This window comes from Bubalus kerabau, chromosome 5 (assembly GCF_029407905.1).
Source record: "Bubalus kerabau isolate K-KA32 ecotype Philippines breed swamp buffalo chromosome 5, PCC_UOA_SB_1v2, whole genome shotgun sequence".
Classification (NCBI taxonomy): Eukaryota; Metazoa; Chordata; class Mammalia; order Artiodactyla; family Bovidae; genus Bubalus; species Bubalus kerabau.
The window spans coordinates 5,744,345-5,765,708 of NC_073628.1; the positions used below are offsets into that span (position 1 = coordinate 5,744,345).

General features: G+C 59.7%; 4 protein-coding genes across 4 annotated transcripts; 3 read left to right on the forward strand and 1 right to left on the reverse strand.

Annotated features, from left to right (window-relative positions):
• Positions 1–1,817: 1,817 nt before the first annotated feature.
• On the reverse strand, positions 1,818–4,955 carry LOC129653573 (calcium-binding protein 4). The gene is made up of 6 exons (XM_055583310.1): positions 4,578–4,955; positions 4,152–4,182; positions 3,924–4,067; positions 2,431–2,540; positions 1,961–2,108; positions 1,818–1,846 (listed from the first exon to the last, which is right to left on the reverse strand). Exons 1-6 carry the CDS (start codon positions 4,953–4,955, stop codon positions 1,818–1,820), a joined length of 840 nt encoding a protein of 279 aa, XP_055439285.1.
• An 811-nt stretch (positions 4,956–5,766) lies between these two features.
• On the forward strand, positions 5,767–8,402 carry GPR152 (G protein-coupled receptor 152). The gene is made up of 3 exons (XM_055583699.1): positions 5,767–5,861; positions 6,832–6,852; positions 7,022–8,402. Exons 1-3 carry the CDS (start codon positions 5,767–5,769, stop codon positions 8,400–8,402), a joined length of 1,497 nt encoding a protein of 498 aa, XP_055439674.1.
• Positions 8,403–13,228: 4,826 nt separating this feature from the next.
• Positions 13,229–18,939, forward strand: CORO1B (coronin 1B). Its single transcript, XM_055580661.1, has 11 exons — positions 13,229–13,285; positions 14,069–14,268; positions 14,681–14,803; positions 14,928–15,057; positions 15,241–15,422; positions 15,515–15,634; positions 16,307–16,411; positions 16,496–16,641; positions 16,898–16,955; positions 17,748–18,026; positions 18,183–18,939. The coding sequence occupies exons 2-11, from the start codon at positions 14,071–14,073 to the stop codon at positions 18,306–18,308; spliced, it is 1,467 nt and encodes a 488-aa protein (XP_055436636.1). The 5' UTR covers positions 13,229–13,285; positions 14,069–14,070; the 3' UTR covers positions 18,309–18,939.
• Positions 18,940–19,021: 82 nt separating this feature from the next.
• On the forward strand, positions 19,022–21,318 carry PTPRCAP (protein tyrosine phosphatase receptor type C associated protein). Its single transcript, XM_055580665.1, has 2 exons — positions 19,022–19,143; positions 20,483–21,318. The coding sequence occupies exons 1-2, from the start codon at positions 19,141–19,143 to the stop codon at positions 21,086–21,088; spliced, it is 609 nt and encodes a 202-aa protein (XP_055436640.1). The 5' UTR covers positions 19,022–19,140; the 3' UTR covers positions 21,089–21,318.
• The last annotated feature ends 46 nt before the right edge of the window (positions 21,319–21,364 follow it).

The following is a 21,364-nucleotide window of genomic DNA, read 5'->3' on the forward strand; positions in this document are numbered from 1 at the left end:
CTTGCCCTCAATTTTTCCCAGCATCAGGGTCTTTTCCAGTGAGTCAACTCTTCACATCAGGTGGCCAAAGTATTGGAGCTTCAGCTACAGCATCAGTCCTTCCAATGAATATTCAGGGTTGATTTCCTTTAGGATCAACTGGTTTGATCTCCTTGTAGTCCAGGGGACTCTCAAGAGTCTTCTCCAACACCACAGTTCAAAAGCATCAATTCTTTGGCTCTCAGTCTTCTTTACGGTCCAGCTCTCACATTCGTACATGACGACTGGAAAGACCATAGCTTTGACCATACAGACTTTTGTCGGCAAAGTAATGTCTTTGCTTTTTAATACAATGTCTGGGTTTGTCATAGCTTTTCTTCCAAGGAGCAAGTGTCTTTTAATTTCATGACTGCAGTTACCATCCACAGTGATTTTGGAGCCCAAGAAAATAAAATCCGCCACTGTTTCCATTTTTGCCACATCTATTTGCCATGAAATGATGGGACTGGATGCCACAATCTTTGTTTTTTGAATGTTGAGTTTTAAGCCAGCTTGTTCACTCTACTCTTTCACCTAACTTTTAACTGTTCTTTAATATTTTCTGTCATTCATCCCTCCTATGGGAGATTTCTCAGATATAGCTTCCAGTTCATTAATCTTTTCTTAAATTGTGTCCAATCTGTTTAATTTATCCCTTGATTTTTTTTTTCATTCCAATGGCCATATCCTCATTTTTAGATGTTTTATTGGGTTATTTTTTTTAACCTTTCTATTCAGTTTTCATACTGTGCTGTTTCGGACGAGGGTCTCTCTTGTTTATTTTGCCTCAATTTTGTTTGTTTTTGTGCTTACTTCATGGTCTCTTTTAGCGTGTTTTCTGATTTCCACTTTGGAGCGCCGACTCTCCTATTTACCGCATCTGCTGTGTCTCCCTCACGGTGATTTGTTTCCTTATGTGATTTGTCACCCTTTGTCATGAGTTCATCTTCAGAAGTGACAGGGGTGTTTGGGTTTTTTTTTAAAGGGTATGTGCCCTGGGTTGAAAGAGTGTCTTTCTCAGCAGTTTTTTGTTTTTTTTCCTATTTCTTCTGCTTTTCACACCACAGAGATAGACCACACTCCTGCTTGACATGCAGACCTGAGTTTCAGGTTCACCGGGGTAACTTTTTCCACTCAAGGTTGAACATCTGCACCTTGTCACTTTCTCAGGCTTGTGGGTAGCAGTATATTTTGGCCCCCTTTTCAAGAACAGGGTAGCCTGTTGAGACCCTGGAATGTACGGAGGTCATGTCCTGCTCCCCAGCCTCTTACAGGTCTCTCCTGGGTGTCTGAGCCCAGACTCCTGAACCTCTCCACCCCTGAAGCCCCCATAGCCTCTGATTCCTCCCACCACCCAGCTTTGGATTTTCTCTTTGTCTCTGGTACCTGGGATCATCCCTGTCTTTCAAGTTCAACTTAATTTTTTTTTTTTCCACGTATAAGGAATGAGAGGAGTCCAGCCACCTTTCTCAGTTCCCCATTTTACCAGAACCACCCCCTACACTGCCCCATCTCTGAATGCTGCTGATGGCAGGGAGCTCCCTACCTCCCAAGGGGCTGGAGAGAGTCAAACCTTGTCACACTAGGGAATGACGGGCGGTTGAGGGCAGGTTTCGTCCACGCCACTCGGATGGAAGGGAGGCCAGGATGAGGGTGGGCAGGTGACATCACAAGCCAGCTCTCCAGCCAGAGGTTGTCAGAGCAGAAGCCCGGGGGCTGCTGGGTCTCTTTCATCCTGGGGCTTCCCGGGGAGGACGTGCATCATGAACCTTGCTAGTGTGTCTGGGGCCAGAGGATCCTTAGTGGCGGGACAGCATCATCACGAACTCTGCAGGAGAGAAGGGGTGGGGCTTGAGCCAGTCCAGGTCAGCAATCCCAGGAGGCACTGGGCTCAGCCCGGGAGTCAGAGGGATCGGGCTTGGTCTGGGAGGAGGAGGCTCACCGTCAAAGTCCACAGTGCCGTCCCCATTGAGATCCACTTCTTGGAGCATCTCATCCAGCTCAGGACCCACCAGTGGCTCCCCTAGCAGAGCGGGTGCTGCCTCCCGCAGCTCTGCCACCGTGATCCGCCCATCCCTGTCCCTGTCAAACTGCAAATCCGGCAGAACTCAGCCCTCCTACCCTCTTCCTTCGCCCGCCGCCACCTTGCCTGGACACCCCCACTTCCTCCATCCAAACCCTCCTCCTCCTCCCAGACTGAGGCCATGAACCCCCTGCCCCCAGGGAAGTCCTCCTGGGTAGACCCCCCAGCGGGGAGTGAACCAAACCCTCTCTGACCCCCTTCCCAGTCCTAGTCCCACCAGCTGCAGGGCTTGGGGCCTCCAGAGGCTGAGGCTCCCAGTCTCCCCTGAGGCCAGTAAGGATGCCACCCAGAACCCACCCACCCACCGGCCCCCCGGGGGGCCCCCACACCTCGCGGAAGGCAATTCGCAGCTCCCGCAGCCCCAGCATGTGCGCCGTCTCCTCCCTCAGCTTTGGGCCCATCATCTCCACGAATTCCTCAAAGTCCACGCGGCCACCCACTGCAGACCCAGGCAGAGGGTCACAGTGGTGAAGACTGGGGCCCAAGGAGGGACCCCAGCCCCTCACCTGCTCTGCGTCCAGGAAAGATACCAGCTTCCATGTCCCCAGGGGTAGGAGGCTGCAGCCTGGGGCTCTGCTGGGGGCAAGATGCTCCAGGGCTCTCAGTGAAGCACCAGATTTGGGGGACTGAGACCAGGCTGGGGAACAAGACAGCCCCGGGTTCAAAGCCTGGCTCTCCCACTGATGCTGTGACCTCAGATGACTCGCTGGACCTGCCTCCCCATTGGAGGACAGGGTGCTATTGCGATTGGAGTTCATGACTGTAAAGTGCCGGAACCCCACAGGTAGCAGTAAAAATACCTTAGAAGCATACACCAGTAGTCCCTGGATTCTAAGGGGCCATCAATTATAAAAAGCAACAATGGTCCATGAATAGCTTCAGGAGAAAGAAAGAGGCATGACACTAAATAGTCACATCAATTGTAAATCACATCACATTTTGAGAACTGCAAGGGGAAAAAAATTGCTGGTGTCTTGGGATGAAAGGAACCTGATATTTGATAAATCAGCTGTGGTGTTCGAGAATACTCTTGATAGTCCCTTGGACTGCAAGGAGATCCAACCAGTCAGGATATCAGTCCTGAATATTCGTTGGAAGGACTGATGCTGAAACTCCAATGCTTTGGCCACCTGATGCAAAGAGCTAATTCATTGGAAAAGACCCTGATGCTGGGAAAGATTAAAGGCGGGAGGAGAAGGGGACAACAGAGGATGAAATGGTTGGATGGCATCGCCGACGTGATGGACATGAGTTTGAATAAGCTCCAGGAGTTGGTGATGGACAAGGAAGCCTGGCGTGCTGCAGTTCATGGGGTCGCAAAGAGTCGGACACGACTGAGCAACTGAACTGAACTGATACTCACACAAGGGCTGCCCGTCAGACATTTAATCGCCAAGAGTGGCCAGGGTTCTGTCCCGCTCGGCCTCACCAACAAACCTTAAAAGACTTTTCAGGATGATCAAAGAGAGGCAGAGACAGCCCAGGTGGCTGGTACCAGCAGGGACCGTTTTATCTCAGTCAGAAACGGGGGTCCCCAATCTGAGTCCCGCGAGCCTCTCGTGGATCACCCGGCGCCTTCTTAGTCCCCCTACCCTCCGTGTCCTGGGGCCAATGTCATCAAACTGTCCTGGAAACTGCCACCCCACCCTCCTCACTCCACCATCACCCCTGTCTGAGTGCCAGAGCCACCGCCCAACACCCCTCGGTTCCGGGAACCTTGAGGCTGGGAAAGGACCCCGGCGGCAAAGGCAGGTGGCTCCGCCCACCCGCCCCGCCCCACCCCACCCCACCCCACCCCGGGGAGGCGGGGTCAAGCACTGACTCCGCATCTTGACGTGCTGGGAGACCTCGATGAGCTCCATCTCGGTGGGCATGTAGCCCAACGTCCGCATGCACTCGCCCAGGTCCCGGTAGCCGATATAACCGTCGTGGTCCGTGTCAAACTCCTCGAAGGCGGCCTGAAGCTCTGCAGGGGAGGGAGGTCAGGCTCAGGCAGCCAGCCAGGCTCTGGGACACCTCCCACCCGCCGCTCCCAGGGAGGGCCACTCACCATCCAGCTCCTCGGGGCCCAACTCTCGGTCCTGCAGGGGCATAGACCAGCATGTCCCCGGGGCCAGTCGGGGCTCTGACCAGCCTTCCTCCTCCAGCCCCGGGCCACGGTGGCCTGGGCAGGGCCCGTCCCACAAGGGCAGGAGAAGGCAGCTGAAGTCCCAGGAGAAGAGTTGACCCCCTTCCTGCTCCTGGGGGCCCTGAGCTGCCACAGACCCTTGAGTTAGTGGTCTAGCTCTACCCATTGCCCAGGCTGCCCCCCAACTGCAGAAACTCTGTCCCCACAGTCCAGCTCTTGAGTCTGGAGCAGAAACTGGAGGAGGCCTGAGTATTAGGGGAAGGGTGGGCTGAGTATTAGGGGAAGGGTGGGCCCATGAGTCCCAACCCCACCCCCAGGTGCCCCAACCCTGGCCCGGGCCCACCTGACCTTCCCGAAGATGCGGTTGAGCAGGGGCCCGTACGTCCTCTGAGCAGCATCATGCTGGGGGCCAGGACGGTGCCGGTGGGACTGGCGACGAGGGGCCGGCCCAGAGGCCGAGGGGACGGGCCCCTCCTGCCCTTCTCTGGTCCTGGAGGGGTTCTTGCTGCTCCCCGGGGCCTCGGGGCCCTGCATGGGGGTCTGCTCCCCAGAGCTGCCGGGGCCCTTCCGGGACCCTCGGAGCCCCTTCTCCCTCTTGCTGCTTCTCTTCCTTATCAAGGGGGGCCCCTCAGCGCCACTACTGGAAGCCAGGACCTCCACAGGGGGCTTCTGTGGTCCGGGGGCCGGGTCTGGGCCATGCCGCCCCCTCCCCTGCTCTTTGGCCATGTGGAGAGGGGTGACAGGGTTCAGAGAAGTGGCACCAGGGAGCAACCCTACTTCTCAGGACCCATAAAGCTGCTTATGCTCTGCCACCCCGAGGGCTGATGACCAGGGATCGGGCCCTGAGGGGGATTAGGGTAAGTGAGTCAGGCAGCCCAGGCCCTAATCCCGCACTCTGCCTGCGGGTGGCCAGATCAGCAGAGCAGATCAGTCAAGGGAACCATCCTCAGCAACACAGGTGCCAGGACAGAGTGGCCACAGTGAGCCTCGGACTACGGCTCTGCCACTCATGAGCTGGGAGACCCAGCAGACTCACCTCTCTAAGTCTCAGTTGCCTCATCTATAAAATGGGAGCAGTATTGCTGAAGCGTCAGAAAGCCCAGTTGTCTGACATGAGCAGGACTCAGCTACCAAAGGACATGGGGAAGCATCTCAGGCAGGAGGAAGAGTGTGCATAAAGGTGGGAGGTGGGGGAGAGGACAAGTGACCCCTCTGTGGGCGACCTCCTGACCGGAGCAGGGTGTGTGAAAGGAAGGAAGAGAGGCCAGATCATAGGGGCTTGGAATCACGGGTGATTGAGGGTCACGGGGGTGACATCAGAGGAGGCGCACCCTGGGGGACCCAGAGCCTGCTCTGAGCTGGAGGGGCCCAGGCCGAGGGCTTTCGGCCATCTGGCCCTGTCAAGGATAGGGGGGCCTGGCTGGTCACTTGGCCCCACTGGGCTGGGGTTAGGGTTTCCCCAGCGAGCAGCCCCATGAAAGATTGATGTCCTCTCAGCTTGGGTTTCATGCCAGCAGCCTGAGTGCCGCCGGGCACCATGCAGCAGGCCCCAGCGTGGGGCTATGTGGACGACTGGACCTCTGGGCAGGCAGACACCCCTGCTCCTTCCAGCCAGCGGCCTGCACCTCACAGGTAAGCCAGGCCTCGCCAGTTGGAGCCTCAGCGGGTGCCCTGGGCTCTGATCCAGTAAGGACTGGAGCTTGCAGAGTGGGGTCTGCCTGAGTAAGGGCCCTGGGGGTGGGGAGACCACAGGCTAAAGGTCAAATGGCTTGAGTTATGAGCCACAGGCAGGACCCAGGCTTTCCGGGACATCTGGTTTTTCCACCTCAGAGGGAGCCTCTCTCCCCCCACTAAGGGGGTAGGGTGAGGGCAGCAGGCTTCTTGGGACTCAGCCACCCTCATCCTCATCAGGTTGCTGAGCCCCTTACCCCCTTTTCTAATGAGTAACCCCAGGGGGAAAAGGGAGCCCCCCCCCCCGCCCCAGACTCCCTGTCCACTCTTGAGCCCAGGGGACCCTAAGCCTTTCCCTTTGGAATCTTTCTGTTTGTTTGTTTTGGCTGCACCATGTGGCTTGCAGAATCCTAGTCCCCCTACCAGGTACTGAACCCCTGTCCCCTGCAATGAAAGCGTAGATCTTTAACCATTGGACCACCAAGGAAGTCTGAATCTCAAAATCTTGAACCCAGGATACAGACAAAAAGGGAGCCTGCAATGCTTTGACCATTTGGGGTTGTTTTGTTTTGGCGGCACCATGCAGCTTGAGGGATCTCAGTCCCCCCACCAGGGACTGAACCCAGGCCCACAGCAGGGAAAAGCCAGGTCCTAATCAGTGGACCACTAGGGATTTCCCAAGTGGTTTTTAAACTGTGTTCCCTGGAGTTCTAAGGGTGCTCTCCCTCCTTTAACCTGAGCACACCCTTTTAGTTCACATAGGAGTTCTGCTATAGTATCTTATTGAAATGAATTTGAAAGCCTCTGGTTTGGTCTGCGTGGATGCAGCGGGATTCTGGGCAGCAAAATAACTAGAGTCCTGGTGCCCACATTCCTGTCTCAGACCATGCATAAGTCACCTTCCTCTGCACCTTTCTCTGCTTACCTGTAGAATGGATTGCAGGAAGACTAGGTAAGGTAATCTCTTTAAAGTCCCTGGCAAAGGTTAACCACCCCAAAGGTGATGATGATGGCCCAGAGAGGGACAGCGACTTTCACAGAGATGCTCAGCATCCTCTCTCTCCTTTTCAGTCATTCATGCCTTCATTGATTCACCAGGTGCCCACTCCATGTCCAGTAAGACACTGGGGACCCCAGATAGACACTGCTATGGAAGCCAGCCTGGGTGCCCCCGGCCGCTGGCCCCGCACAGAGCTCGACGATGAGGACTACCCGCAGGGCGGCTGGGACACGGTCTTCCTGGTGGCCCTGCTGCTCCTGGGGCTGCCAGCCAATGGGCTCATGGCGTGGCTGGCTGGCTCGCAGGCCCGGCAGGGCGCGGGCACGCGGCTTGCTCTGCTCCTGCTCAGCCTGGCTGTCTCTGACTTCCTGTTCCTGGCGGCAGCGGCCTTCCAGATCATGGAGATCCAGCATGGCGGGCACTGGCCGCTGGGGACGGCCGCCTGCCGCTTCTACTATTTCCTCTGGGGGGTGTCCTACTCCTCCGGCCTCTTCCTGCTGGCCACCCTCAGCCTGGACCGCTGCCTGCTGGCGCTGTGCCCTCGCTGGTACCCTGGGCGCCGCCCAGCCCGCCTGCCCCTCTGGGTCTGTGCTGGGGTCTGGGTGCTGGCCACCCTCTTCAGTGTGCCCTGGCTGGTCTTCCCCGAGGCGGCCGTCTGGTGGTATGACCTGGTCATCTGCCTGGACTTCTGGGACAGCGAGGAGCTGCCACTGCGGATGCTGGAGATCCTGGGGGGCTTCCTTCCTTTCCTCGTGCTGGTCGTCTGCCACGTGCTCACCCAGGCTGCCGCCTGCCGGCCCTGCCGCCGCCACCAGCCTGGGGCCCCGGCCTGCTGTGGCTTCGCCCGTGTGGCCAAGACCATTCTGTCAGCCTACGTGGTCCTGCGGCTGCCCTACCAGCTGGCGCAGCTGCTGTACCTGGCCTTCCTGTGGGACTTCTACCCCGGCTACCTGCTCTGGGAGGCCCTGGTCTACTCTGACTACCTGATCCTGCTCAACAGCTGTCTCAGTCCCTTCCTCTGCCTCCTGGCCAGCACTGACCTCCGGGCCCTGCTGCGCGCCATGCTCACCTCCTTTGCAGCCGCTCTCTGTGAGGAGAGGCCGGGCAGCTTCATGCCAGCTGACCCACAGACCCAGGTGGACTCTGGGGATCAGACGGTACCAGGGCCAGTGGCTGAGGCCGAGCCACAGGTGAACCCCACGGCCCAGCCACAAGTGAACCCCGAGGCCAAGCAACAGGCGAACTCCACGGCCCAGCCACAGGAGGACGACGAGGGCCCACCCCAGCCGGATTCTGGGGCCCAGTCACAGGCAAGCCCCAAGGCCCAGCCCCCCAGGCCCACTACCAGCTCAGCCCCCAGTGCCTGTGAGGAAGCTTCCTCTACCCCAGCCATGGATTCCATCCTAGAGGCCCCCATGAACCCAGCCACGCCTGCTGCCTCTGAGGGAGAAGGCCCCAGCGGTGCTCCCCAAGAAGAGGCCCCGGGTGCGGGCCCCACGTGAGGGCTCGGGAAAGTCCAGGCCCGCCAGGACAGCAGAAAAGCCGGGGGAGACGGAGGAACCAGCCCGTCAGAGAGGAGGACGGGTACCGCGGGGGAAGTTCGCGTGGAAAACCCCTACCGAGTCCCTTGGGCCTGGCAGACGGGGCTTGGGGGACATGAACATGAAGCAGCCAAAATCCCGTACGGTTTGTTGAATGTCACGTCCCTGGTCCCAGCAAGCTCTTGCAGACTTGGCCCCCACACGGTGGCCCAGCACCACCCCCCAAGCTACCACAGGTGATGGTGTCCTGTGGATTCGGCTCTCCGATGCCCTCCAGACCCCACGGACAGCCTCCTCCTCAGCCTCAGTCCTGCAGGAGAAAGACGGGCAGGGCTACTTCCCCAGGCTTGATCCGACCTTCCCTTGATCCTTCCCTCCCTGCCCTCCTCCCTATCCCGACCTCTCACCTGGATACAAGGAGCCCAGGAGGAAGTCCCTAAAGAGAAGGGAGGCATGCAGGAGCCATCGGGAGCCTGGGGCCTTAGCGGCCCACAAGCGGACTTGGCAGCCTTTTCCTCCAATCCCCTACCCCAACAGGCAGTGAGGCTGGGGCCAGACTTCCTTCAGCAAAGTGGTGAGCACAGAGGCAAGAGCGAACAAGACTGGATTCCAATCCAGCTCCGGGTGACTCTGGACAAGCCACTTCACCCTCCGAGCTCCTGTTGCATCTGGCATCGTGAGGATTAAATGAGAAGGTGTGTGAGGTGCTGGCAGGAACTGGCACACAGAAGGGGCTCAGTGAACAGATGCTTCGTAGATATCCAGGGATGCAGGGGCTGGGGATGATGGAAGGAGGGGGCACCTGGCCGGAGCACCTGGGATCCTGTGAGCTTCTGGGCAGATCAGCTGTGCCCATGACCAGCTCTGGGCTGCAGACGGCCAGGTGGCCTGAGAGAGCTTGGGGCCACCTCTGTGCCTTGGGCAGCTCCAGGGGACTTCAAGGTCTGCTACGTTTGAGGGTTCAGTGAGTGTTCACCTGCCCACCCCCCACCGCGGAGGAGGCACAGAGTGCCCTGGTCCTGCCTCTGCCTCAGCCCCTTCCACACTCTCAGCCCAGATGCAGAGATGGGAAGATGTCCCAGCAGAGAACTCTGGGACCAGTGGTTCCAGGGACAGCACAGGCCCCTTGGAGGTCACACGGTGTCTCCAAGCAGAGCCGGCCTCTTCCGTCTCCAGCTGCAGACCCTGCAAAAAAAACTAGGAAGTGCTGAAGGTCTATTTTCAGACTCCCCCACCCCACTTCCTTTTCATACACATTACTCTCTCCTGGCACTCACCCCACCCAGCTTTCTCTCAGTCCCTGGGGTTCTAAAACCATGAACTCTTTCTCCTTTCACCCCCCCCCCACCCCGCCCCGCCCCACACCCTTTCCCTTAAGCTCAGCACTGTGACCTTTAGAAGCTGAGGGGTGCTCTTACCAGTAGGTGTAAAGGATAATGACCTTTTAAGTGCTACCCTTCCCAGCAGTGCTTGCTACAAAGGCAGGCTGAAGTGGTTCAGTAAGATCTGGGTTCTGGTTCCCAGGCCTGTCTTTGCCTCAGTTTCCTCCTCTGTAAAATGGGGTGATAATGTTCCCTTTGCAAATTTGGCTGTTGTGATCGTTAGCCAAACCCAGGGATGGAAGCTAACCAGCAGCATAATCATAGTACTTCCTGGAATTCTGGCCACCGAAGCTGGTGGGAGAGAGATTTCTAGACAGGCACAAATTTGTTGAATTCATTCATTCAGCAAATATTTATCAAGCACTTGTCAAGTATTTTCCAGCCAGCCTTCCATTTTGAATGGGATTAGGGCATGGTCTCCAATGTCCCTCAGAGGTCGTTTGAATCCTGGTTTGCCACGATTCACCAGGGGTATGATCCTCAGCGAGGCTCTTGGCCTCTTTGAGACTCAGTTTCCTCATCTGTAAAATTAGGATCATAATAATGGTTCCATTTTCTCAGTGTTAATCCCTGTGAAGTTCAAAGATCCTTGCCTGGCACAGAGTAAGTGCTTAATAATTGTTAGCCGTTAGTTTGATTATGCCAGTGGGCCTCACTCACACCCAGGACAGTGCAGACCCACCAGAGCCCATGTGGCAGCATCCTGCCCACCAGGCATTGCCCCCACCACCACACAGCCTCCTCCTCCACTTTCCAAATGTTTTCACACTCCCCACCCAATTGGACTTGTACACTTCTTGAGGGCAGGGTCTGCACTATGGACCCTTGGCAGAGTACCCCTCCTCCTTCTCCCAGGTAGGGATCCTAAAGCCTTTCCATATGACAGGCAGATCAGGGATTAAATCCTCAGTGCCAGCCACCTGGCTTCAACTCTGGTCCATCCTCCTAACCCCACCTCTTGGAGAATCCCTCCTTCAAGGTCCCAAGAGGGACCCCCCCACTCATAATGGGTACTTGCTATCCAGGAGAAAGCAGCATCATGAAGGGTTTTGTGAGATAGAGGCATTCTCCTGCTAGCCCACGAAGGAGGGTTTTGTACTGGAGGAAACATGCACCCCCAAGGCCAGAGGGGATGAGAGGAGGGCCTACCCCCCACAGTCCACAGCCCCTCCACCTCACGCCTAACACACTCAGTGGGCTGGGCTCCTGTGGCCCATTGGAAGACTCATGCCTCTACAGGTGAGAGACACACTTCCCTCTCCTTCATAGGGACCAGACATGGACTCTGAGAGCTGTAAATATGAACATTTTTCAATTATGCATTCAGAGCTGCTGTTCATTCATTCATTCAATGTACATTAATTGAACACAGACTGTGTGCTAGGTCTTGTTCTAGGTACTGGGGATCCAGAGAGAAACAAGGCCAAGTGTGGTCTTCAATTTGCTGACATCTTAGTGGGACGAGGCAGACAAACAGCAAATACACTGATAATTAGGGAATTCCCTGGCAGTCCAGTGGCTAGGACTCTCATTTTAACTGCTGACAGTGTGGATTTGATTCCTTATCAGGGAACTAAGATCCCACAAGCTTCTCAGTGCAGCCAAAAATAAAAAATAAATGAAACCAAATATATAATAGTTACATAATATAACACAATGTAGTGATTAAGAACATACAGGGGGAACAAGTAAGGACCAGAGAGTGATGGGTGAGGGGGATAGTCAGGGAGGGCCCTCAGAGAAGACATTTGAGCTGAGACCTGGAGGAAGTGAGGGATGGAGCCTTTTCAAGATGGGGGGTGAGGAGAATTTCCAGATGGAGGGAACAGGATGTGCCAAGGCCCTGGGGTGGGAAGGAAGGTGGTAATATTGCAGGGATAGGAGAGTCAATGTCACTGGACCACGTGCACAGGGAGGATGGAGGATGGTAACAGGTGGAAGAGGGGCAATGACCGTGGGGGTTGCATCAAGTGGTGAGGAAGGGCAGGGTGACGGGCCGGGGATCTGGTTTGGGCTTTAGTCAGGCCCCTGACTATTGCCTGGGGGGACATGATGGAGAAGGAAGTTTCGTGACTGCCTTCTCTCTTCCAAGCCTCCCACACTCTGTCCTGGGCTGGAAGGACTGGCCTGTCCTAGGAGATATGGAGCAGTGGGAAAGGCAAGGGCTTTGGCATCAAACAGAGACTGAATACCCGATTGGAGGATGCAGATCCTGCCTGTGGGACTTACAGGGACACCTAAGCCTCCCACTGGAAAAGCCCCTGATGCTGGGAAAGATTGAAGGCAGGAGGAGAAGGGGATGACAGAGGATGAGATGGTTGGATGGCATCACCGACTTAATGGATATGAGTTTGAGTAAACTGCGGGAGTTGGCAATGGACAGGGAGGCCTGGCGTGCTGCAGTCCACAGGATCACAAAGAGTCGGACACGACTGAGCGACTGAACTGAAGCCTCCCAGGGTGGGAGAGGGATGGGTAGATTGGGGAGGCCAGTCTCAAGAGCTGGCCAGGAGGAGGGAGGGGTCTGTGGCCAAACTTCCAGGCTTCGCAGGGAGGTGGTTGAGGAAAGCAGGGAAGGTGTGAGGGGTCTGCAGGTCATAGCACTATTTCTCTTTTTAGTAAGGAGGCTGGGCAGGACCCAAAGGTGTGCACCAGGAAGAATGGGAGGGCTGGGTCTTCCACCCGCCTCATAAAACACCGCTGTTTTATTTACATTGTACCAAGAGTAGGTACCTTTGTAACTTAAGAGGCACATGAATATATTGTCCTTCAGTCGCGAAGTCTTGTCCGACTCTGGCTTTGCCACCCAATGGACTGCAGCACGCCAGGCTTCCCTGTCCTTCACCATCTCCTGAGTTATCTCATGAATTTGCTCAAACTCATGTCCATTGAGTCGGTGATGCCATCCAATCGTCTCATCTTCTGTCGCCCCTCCTCCTCCTGCCCTCAATCTTTCCCAGCATCAGGGTATATTTTGGAGTCAAGGTGGACTCCATCGGGAAGTACTCACTGAGGTGGGGGACTGGGAGGGCGGGGCTGCACCCGACCCTGGCGACTCCCGAGGAGGCCGACAAGAGGAGCAAGAAGAGAAACCGGCAGTCTGCGGCCAGGCTGCACCACTCCGGCCCCATCTTCATCCCGGCCCCTGCCCCTCTGCCCTAGAGGGACCCGGAGGCCCGAGGGGCGGGGCTCGCCCAGGCCCCGCCCAGGCCCCGCCCAGGTGCCCCTGGAGTCCTCGGCCCCGCGCTCCTCGTGCTCCGGGCCACCAGGCTCCTGCCTGCAGCCTCCAGCTCCGCCCTTCCACGCGTGACCTCGGCCCCGCCCCCGTGAGCCCCGCCCCGCCCCCTGTCCCCCGCCTCTTGCTCCTCTGTCACTTCCTGATTCCCGCTTCCTGCTTCCCAGAGACTGGGATCCAGAGCCACCCGAGGACGAGGAAGGTGCTGCAGCCTCTCGGCGTCCCTGGTGAGCACGATGGATTGGGGCTGGGGGCGCGGGCGTAGGGGTTGGGCGGGACTTCGGGGGCAGATCGCGGGGAGCTGGGATAGGGGTCGCAAGTCCGAGGAGCATTCCCCCTCCGCGGTGCCCCACCGTCAGTCCCAACTCCCCTTGGCTGCTCAGTCTCCCCTCTGAGGAGCCAGAATCCTTGAAGTTAGACTCCTGCCTCACCTTGGACCCCATTCCGAGCTGAGCTCGGAGGCTCGGTGGCTGGGAGCGGCGCCCTGACACCGCCCAGTCCTGCCAGACCCCCTGGACCGGCATGGGGCTCCCTGCACATTCCTGCAGGCACTGCACATTCCGTGGGACCCAGCACTGTGGCCTAACGCAGCGCCCTAGCGAGATCATTCCTGCCCCCTCTGTCCTCCCCATCACCCTGCTACCAAATCCTGGGGAGAAAGGGCCCTGCTGGCGACTGAGACCCACTAAGAAGCTAGGCTTGCACTGGCTGGGCACCTCCCACCTCCCCCACACATATCAGAGCCTGGGAGAGTCCCCCAAAACCCCTCAGGTCTCAGCAGTGGCTTTGCTGGAGGTCAATGCATTTCTACCTTCAGATCCCCATTGAAGAGAGGCAGCCAGACCTGCACTGTGACCCTATTTTGTTTGTAACCAGGGAAACTGAGAGCCGGGCAGGTTATAAGGACCAAATCGCCGGCTACATCCTCCCCACCGCCCCTTGTGCAGCCCTGGGAGGGTTAGGGATTGTCGGGTTGGGCAAAGGCTGACTTATGCTTCTCTACCCTGCAGTCATGTTTCGCAAAGTGGTCCGGCAGAGCAAATTCCGACATGTGTTTGGGCAGCCTGTCAAGAATGACCAGTGCTATGAGGACATCCGAGTGTCCCGTGTCACCTGGGACAGCACCTTCTGCGCCGTCAACCCCAAGTTCCTGGCAGTGATTGTGGAGGCCAGCGGGGGCGGTGCCTTCCTGGTGCTCCCCCTAAGCAAGGTGGGCCCTGTCGCAGCTGGGGAGAGACTGGAGGCAGCTTGTCACATCTGCCAAGTCTCCGCTCACTTCACAGCCCATAAAGTGCCCATCCCCACACTGCTGGGCAGGTGTTAGAATCCAGATTTACTGCCCAGGAGGTGCTAACACACATGGAGAAGGTGTTTTTTTTTTTTTTTTTTATTGCCAAGGAATCAGGGTCAGAGGCAACTTTTCCTGCTCACCCAGTGACACCTGTGAGGAGGAGGTGGGTCAGGAGCAGGCAGAGCGAGAGTCACACCTGGGCACCTGTGTTCCAGGCGGGACCATATCACCCTGTCATTCCCCATCCACGGAGGGGAGGACTCAGCTCTGGGAGGGACGGACCCTGAGCCTCCTGGGGCCCCCTTGACTGCCCCCCCCCTCATGCCTGCAGACCGGTCGCATTGACAAGGCCTACCCGACAGTGTGTGGACACACAGGACCTGTCCTGGACATCGACTGGTGCCCCCACAATGACGAAGTCATCGCCAGCGGCTCAGAGGATTGCACGGTCATGGTGAGGCGTGGGACGGTGGCGGGCCGGGGGTCACAAGTATGATTCAAGGGTCCTGGCAGCGGGGCCGAGCATGGCCTTGCGCTGACCTCCCCGCTTCCCCCACCCCACCCCCACGCCCCGACAGGTGTGGCAGATCCCGGAGAACGGGCTGGTCTCCCCGCTGACAGAGCCGGTGGTGGTGCTGGAGGGGCACACCAAGAGAGTGGGCATCGTCACCTGGCACCCAACTGCCCGCAACGTGCTGCTTAGCGCAGGTCTGCACTGTGACCCCTGGCCCCGCCCCGTGACCCCTGGCCCCGCCCCATGGGCCCTGGCCCCGCCCCTCACCACACCCTCTCCCGGCCCCATCACACGTGAAAGCTGAGGCCCAAGGAGGTCGAAACGCCGGCTCTGGTCCCCAGAGGGTGGTCAGAGCTAACGGCCCCCTCGCCCTGCAGGCTGCGACAACATGGTGCTCATCTGGAACGTGGGCACGGCGGAGGAGCTGTACCGCCTGGACAGCCTGCACCCCGACCTCATCTACAACGTCAGCTGGAACCGCAACGGCAGCCTCTTCTGCACCGCGTGCAAGGACAAGAGCGTGCGCGTCATCGACCCCCGCCGGGGGACCCTGGTGGCGGTATGCGGCCCCAGAGGGTGAGGACGACCGAGGACTGGCCAAGGGGCTCTTCCGGTGCACCGCACAGACCAATCCCTCCGTCTCCTCCGCAGGAGCGGGAGAAGGCTCACGAGGGAGCCCGGCCCATGCGGGCCATCTTCCTGGCCGATGGCAAGGTGTTCACCACAGGCTTCAGCCGCATGAGCGAGCGGCAACTGGCGCTCTGGGATCCAGTGAGTGGCTGTGGCTGCCCTGAGGGGCGAACACAGGACAGGCTCCACCCTGGGCAAGCAGGGCAGAAGTCACCTGGAGAGGCTTGTCCCTCCCAGGTTGTCAGCCTGGCCCCTGAGGCACCCAGGACCCCAGCCCTGCCGGCCTCTTCTCTCCCTGTCCCTGCTCTCTGGCCTCTCCCACCTGCCTCCACATCTGCTGGCAGCAGCATTCTTGGCCCCTGAAAGGCCCCTGCCTCCTTTGCTTGTCTATTTCCACTCTGGCTATCCTTGGAGCCCCAGTGCAGAGGCCCCCTCCTCCAGGAAGCCTCCCAGCCCTTCCTCTGAAGTGCTCTGTCCCCCAACCTTATCCTGTAAGTGACCTCCAGGGGCCCCTCAGGGAACGGGTTAGTGCTACCCTGCAGCCTGGCTCCCAAAGTGTGGGGACTTGCTCAGCACCTGGTTGGTGGCCTGGGAGTCATCTGAAGGCCTGGAATCGGCAGGGGAAAATGGGACCGTGGAGTGGAGGGGCCAGCGAGGCCCAGTGGAGCACGTGTAGCTAGAGGGTGCGAGTGTTAGAGGCAGTGCCGGCTGGCGTGTGAGGCTGGTCGGGGCCAGTCTCGAAGCAGGGTTGGGATGGTGAGGGGAGGAAGCAGGTTCTGACCTGGCCCAATTGTCCCTCAACCCACGTGCCAGGAAAACTTCGGGGAGCCCATGGCCCTGCAGGAGTTGGACTCTAGCAACGGAGCTCTGTTGCCCTTCTACGACCCTGATACCAACGTGGTCTACGTCTGCGGCAAGGTGGGGCTGGGTAGGGCGGGGGTGGGGTGGTAGAGAAGACAGAGGTGGGCCCTGGTGCTGACCTCTGCCCCCGCCACCCTCCAGGGCGACTCCAGCATCCGGTACTTTGAAATCACAGACGAGCCCCCCTACATCCACTTCCTGAATACATTCACCAGCAAAGAGCCCCAGAGGGGCATGGGGAGCATGCCCAAGAGGGGTTTGGAGGTCAGCAAGTGCGAGATTGCCCGGTAAGAAGGGCTGCTGAGGAGGCCGGCTGAAGGGGGATGGGGTGGGGGTGGGAGCTGGACGCTAGGCACCCAGGGTGAAAGGTCAGATCACAGGAGGCTGCTCAGAAACAGGAACTGGCCCACAGAGGCTCCAGGGTTGAGGTCAGCCCATGGGAGGGCTCAGGGGAAGGACTGGATGCAGAGAGCAGAGGGAGCTGGGAGAGCTGGTAGAGGGGCAGGTTCCACCCATGGGTCCTCCCTCCACCCCCTTCCCCAGGTTCTACAAACTGCATGAGCGCAAGTGTGAGCCCATTGTCATGACTGTGCCAAGAAAGGTGAGGCCACCTTGTTCCCTGCTCACCTGCTCCCTTCTCTAGCAGACAGACCACACGGGGGTGACCGAGGTGAGGCCTGTGAGTGAGACATGGCTAGGTGCGAGTGTAATCAGTGGGCCGCATGGACGCCAGCGTGCCCTGCTGGGGCAAGAGACACAGGGTGAGCTGAGGCCTTGCTCTGGACGGACGCGGGGCAGCCTTGGAGGTCTGCCCTGTAGGAGGCATGGCAAGACCCACCTCCCGGCTGGGGTAGGGTCTCCATGAGGGCTGGGTAGTAAGCCAGGCGAAGGCACAGAGGTGGGAGCGGTGAGAGCCAGGGAGTCTGCGGCAGTGGAGGCTCCCAGGAGGCGAGGATTCAGCCATGCGTGGGTGGGCCTCAGGTCCCCAGCCGAGAGTCTTGAACGAGCTCTGTTTCTCTGCAGCCAGAGTTAACTGAGTTCCATGTAGCGTGCCAAGCCCGTCCAGGGAGCGGGGCCTGCCCCAGAAGTTCACAGTCCACAGGGCGCAGACGTGGCTCCCCGAGTCCCACGAAGCCCATAGCTGGCCCCTGCTTGGGGAGGTGGGAGGAGTCTTCAGAGGGAGCTGTTGGTGGCATCCAGAAGAGAAGTGAAAGGGCAGATTGGAGCTTTAGAAAGGTCACTAGGGGTCAGGCCATCGGAAGACGGGTTGACAGGCTGCCAGCCTGGAGGTCAGAAGAGTGGTGAGGAGGTGGCTGCTCAGGGTCCAGACGAGAGGACCCCGCAGGTGGGCCCCCAGCTGACCCGGGCCTCCCTCCGCCACCCCCCGGGGCAGTCGGACCTCTTCCAGGATGATCTGTATCCCGACACGGCCGGGCCCGAGGCGGCCCTGGAGGCAGAAGAGTGGGTGAGCGGCCGGGATGCCAGCCCCATCCTCATCTCCCTGCGGGAGGCCTACGTACCCAGCAAACAGCGGGACCTGAAGGTCAACCGGCGCAACGTGTTGTCGGACAGCCGGCCCGCCGCAGCCCCTGGTACCTCCCGCCCGGGGCCCTCCATGCCTGCGGCCTCCACCAACATCGCCATGCCCAGTGGCAGCCTCGCTGGAGCTGGGGTATGTACCCCTCAGCTCAGAGTGGTGTTGCCCAGGTCTGCTGTGCCCACCTGAACCGTTCACTGCCCTCTCTGGGCCCCAGGCCCCTGCCCAGATGGTAGATTTGGGGAGGGCTGCAGCTCTGCAACGCTGGGCCCCTTGCTGGTGTCCCTGCAGGAGGCCAGGAAGCTGGAGGAGGTGATGCAGGAGCTGCAGACGCTGAGAGCGCTGGTCCAGGAGCAGGGTGAGCGCATTGGCCGCCTGGAGGAGCAGCTCAGCCGCATAGAGAATGGAGATGCCTAGGTGCCCGGTCCGCGGACGCTGCTCCCCATCACCTCCTCCCCCCCACCCCTTTCTCACTCAGCCTCTGTCACAGGGACTGCAGGCTGGCTGCCCCCCTGCCCCCTGCTGACCGTTTCTGGGGCAGGTTCGGAGGAGTAGGGCGGGGGCGGGGGGAGCCCTCCCGCGGGCCCAGGCTGGAGCCACCGCTAGGCTTTGGTCTTTGTTACTGTTGGAGGATTTTTGTACCAAGGAGCACTTATATTGTGAGGGACCACCTCTCCCGCCCCCCGCCAGCCCTCCTGCTCCCTCCTCTGAGGAAGCAGGAGGATTGGGCTCTATATTTTCATTCCAAATAAAATGCTCTTTCTAAAAAGCCAGGCTGGCCCTTCTGCTGCAAGGGTAGGGCTGGGAAAGGAAGTCTGGGCAGCTGGGGACACGGGACACCCCCAAGGCTCACAGATGCGAGAGAGGGGGCCCTAAGCATGCCCCCCAGTCTTCCCTGACTTCTGTCAGGTAGGAGATCAGAGGCAGAAGCCCTGTGGATGCCTCCAGGGCCTGCCCTGCTTTGAGCCGGGTGCCCAGTTCCTCCTCCTCTCGGAGGCCAGGCCACAGGCCCCATGGCCCCAGCCTGGCCGGGTGAGAGGCCGCTGAGGATCTGCTGTGGGTCAGGGGGGTCCTGAGAGGCCCCAGGGGCCCACTGGGGTCCTGTGGAGGGAGGGCTGGGCAGGGTGTTCTGGGCAGGAAGCGGAAGTGCCGATGAACAGCAGCTGCCGTCGAGAGCGCGAGCTCTCATTTTGCACTCGACACAGCCGGAGCTGGAGGTGGGAACCCAGCGCTGAGAGGCGACGGACTGATGGTGAGCATGGAGCCGACTGGGTCCTGGGGGCAAGGGCTACAGGAGGTCAGGGCTGGAATGTCTGGGCCCCCTGGGAGCTAGGGAAGGACCCCTCACAGGCCTGGGGACACTGAGCAGTCAGGTAGGGTTGGTCGTCGGCAGAGGTGGGAGACCCGGGTGGGACAAACACGGGGCAGAGACTGGGCCTTTCTCTCACCTCACCTTAGACCTGGGCCTCCCTGGGATTCAGGGGGTGGCCCTCAGCGCCCCACTCTGTGTCCCCGGCCCCTCCCCAAGACCCCCCAGAGGGACTCTCACCTGCTCTGCTCCGGAGCCTGGAACACGCGTGCCATCTCAACTTGCTTGCGTCCCTGGAGCCAGGCAGGCAGACTTGCATCTCCGGAGCCAGGCAGGCAGCCCGGGTAGGGAAAGGCCTGCCAGCACCTCGGCACCCCTCCCCCCTCACACCCCCCACCTGCCTTGTTCCGACCGCAGGCTTCCTCCGGCAGCTGCACTCACCTCCCCAGCCCCTGGCCCTGAAAGCCTGAGGCCCCCTGGGACGCAGTCGAACGGAAACGCTGCAGCTGGGGCGGTCCCACAGCTGGGAGGAAGAGGGGTCTCAATGACCCCCATCCTGGGACTTGGCCAAATGGAAGGAAAGAGTCACCTCGGGGTTGGGTGCCTCCCTCCTGAGCCTCAGGAAGAGCCAGCCTTGCCTTCCTTCCCTTCCATTCCGCACCCCCTCCTCCGCCTCCTGGGGTGGGGGCAGAGTCTTAACACACTCAGCCAATATTTCTTGAGCCCCTGCTCTGGGCTAGGAGTTGTTTAGGTGCTTAAGCCAAAAAGATCCTTGTCTTTCTGGTGGGAAGATAAAACGATAAGCATGGCACACAAGCAGAGCGATCCCCGTTTTGGAGAGGGGTGGGTGAACAGGGCTGGCCACAGGGGTGAATGTCAAGGTAGGCATTTACCCAGGTGAGGCCCCCATTTTGGGGAGGGGTGGGTGAACAGGGCTGGCCGCAGGGGTGAATGTCAAGGTAGGCATCCACCCAGGTGAGGCCTCACTGAAGGCGCCCTGAGCCAGGGTGAGAAGGGAGCCGGGCGGCAGGGGGTGGGGGGGTGGGGGTGGCACTTGGGGATGGAGCATTCCAGACAGAAGGCGCAGCCAGGGCACAGGCCCCAGGCAGGAGCAGGCTTCTGTGGTGCAGTGGGAGGGAGGGGGGCATGGGTGGCTGGCTATCACAGACCCAGGACAGGCCTTCGTGACTGAGTCAGCACTTGGGCTTTTCTGCTGGATTGTCCCAAACTTGCCCAAGAGACGACCAACCCAAGCAGTGACCCTCTGCCCGCCTCCCCACAGGATCTGCCCTGTGCCCTAGGGCTCTGGACACTGCTGGCCCTGCCCGGGGCCCTGGGTTCGAACAACAGCGACAATGGCTCCAACTCCTCGGTCACTGTTGTCCTGCTGCTGCTGCTGCTCCTGCTGCTGGTCACTGGCCTGGCGCTGGCCTGGCGCCGCCTTAGCCGGGACTCGGGGGGCTACTACCACCCGGCCCGCCTGGGAGCTGCGCTCTGGGGCCGCACTCGCCGCCTGCTCTGGGCCAGCCCACCAGGCCGCTGGCTCCGGGCCGAGCTGGGTTCACCAGATGAGGACCCAGAGCAGCAAGAGGACGAGCCGGACGTGGAAGACGACTATGATCTGCTCAGTGGCCAAGAGGAGCGCAGATCCCAGGAAGAGGAGCGGCGGGGAGAGGGGCCCAGCCCGCCGCAGGCCACCGAGCCGGCCGGGGCAGTGCACGACGATGACACAGAGGGCGGCCTGGGCCTCAGCTGCCAGGGGCCTGCGGGCTCGGGGGGCAGCGCCGAGGCCCTGCTGAGTGACCTGCACGCCTTCGCTGGGAGCGCGGCCTGGGATGACAGCTCCCGGGCAGCCGGCGGCCAGGGCCTCCACGTCACCGCGCTGTAGGCACGGGCCCTGCGGCCGCACCCCAGCCACCATCCCTCTGCTTCTGAGCTGCCGCAGCTGCACATAGCTGCCCTGGACTCAGGTCACCCCCGCTTGGAGAGCCTTGGACTGTCATACCCGCCCCAGCCCCCCCAGTAGTTCTGTCCCCAAGTCTGCGCATCCCCAGCCCCTCCAGCAAGGCCATCCGTCCCCAGGTGCTCTAAGCAGTCAACGGAAATAAAATCCATCCAGCTCCATGGATCGGTGGTCCTGTCATGACCCTTCCCATCCCTGGGA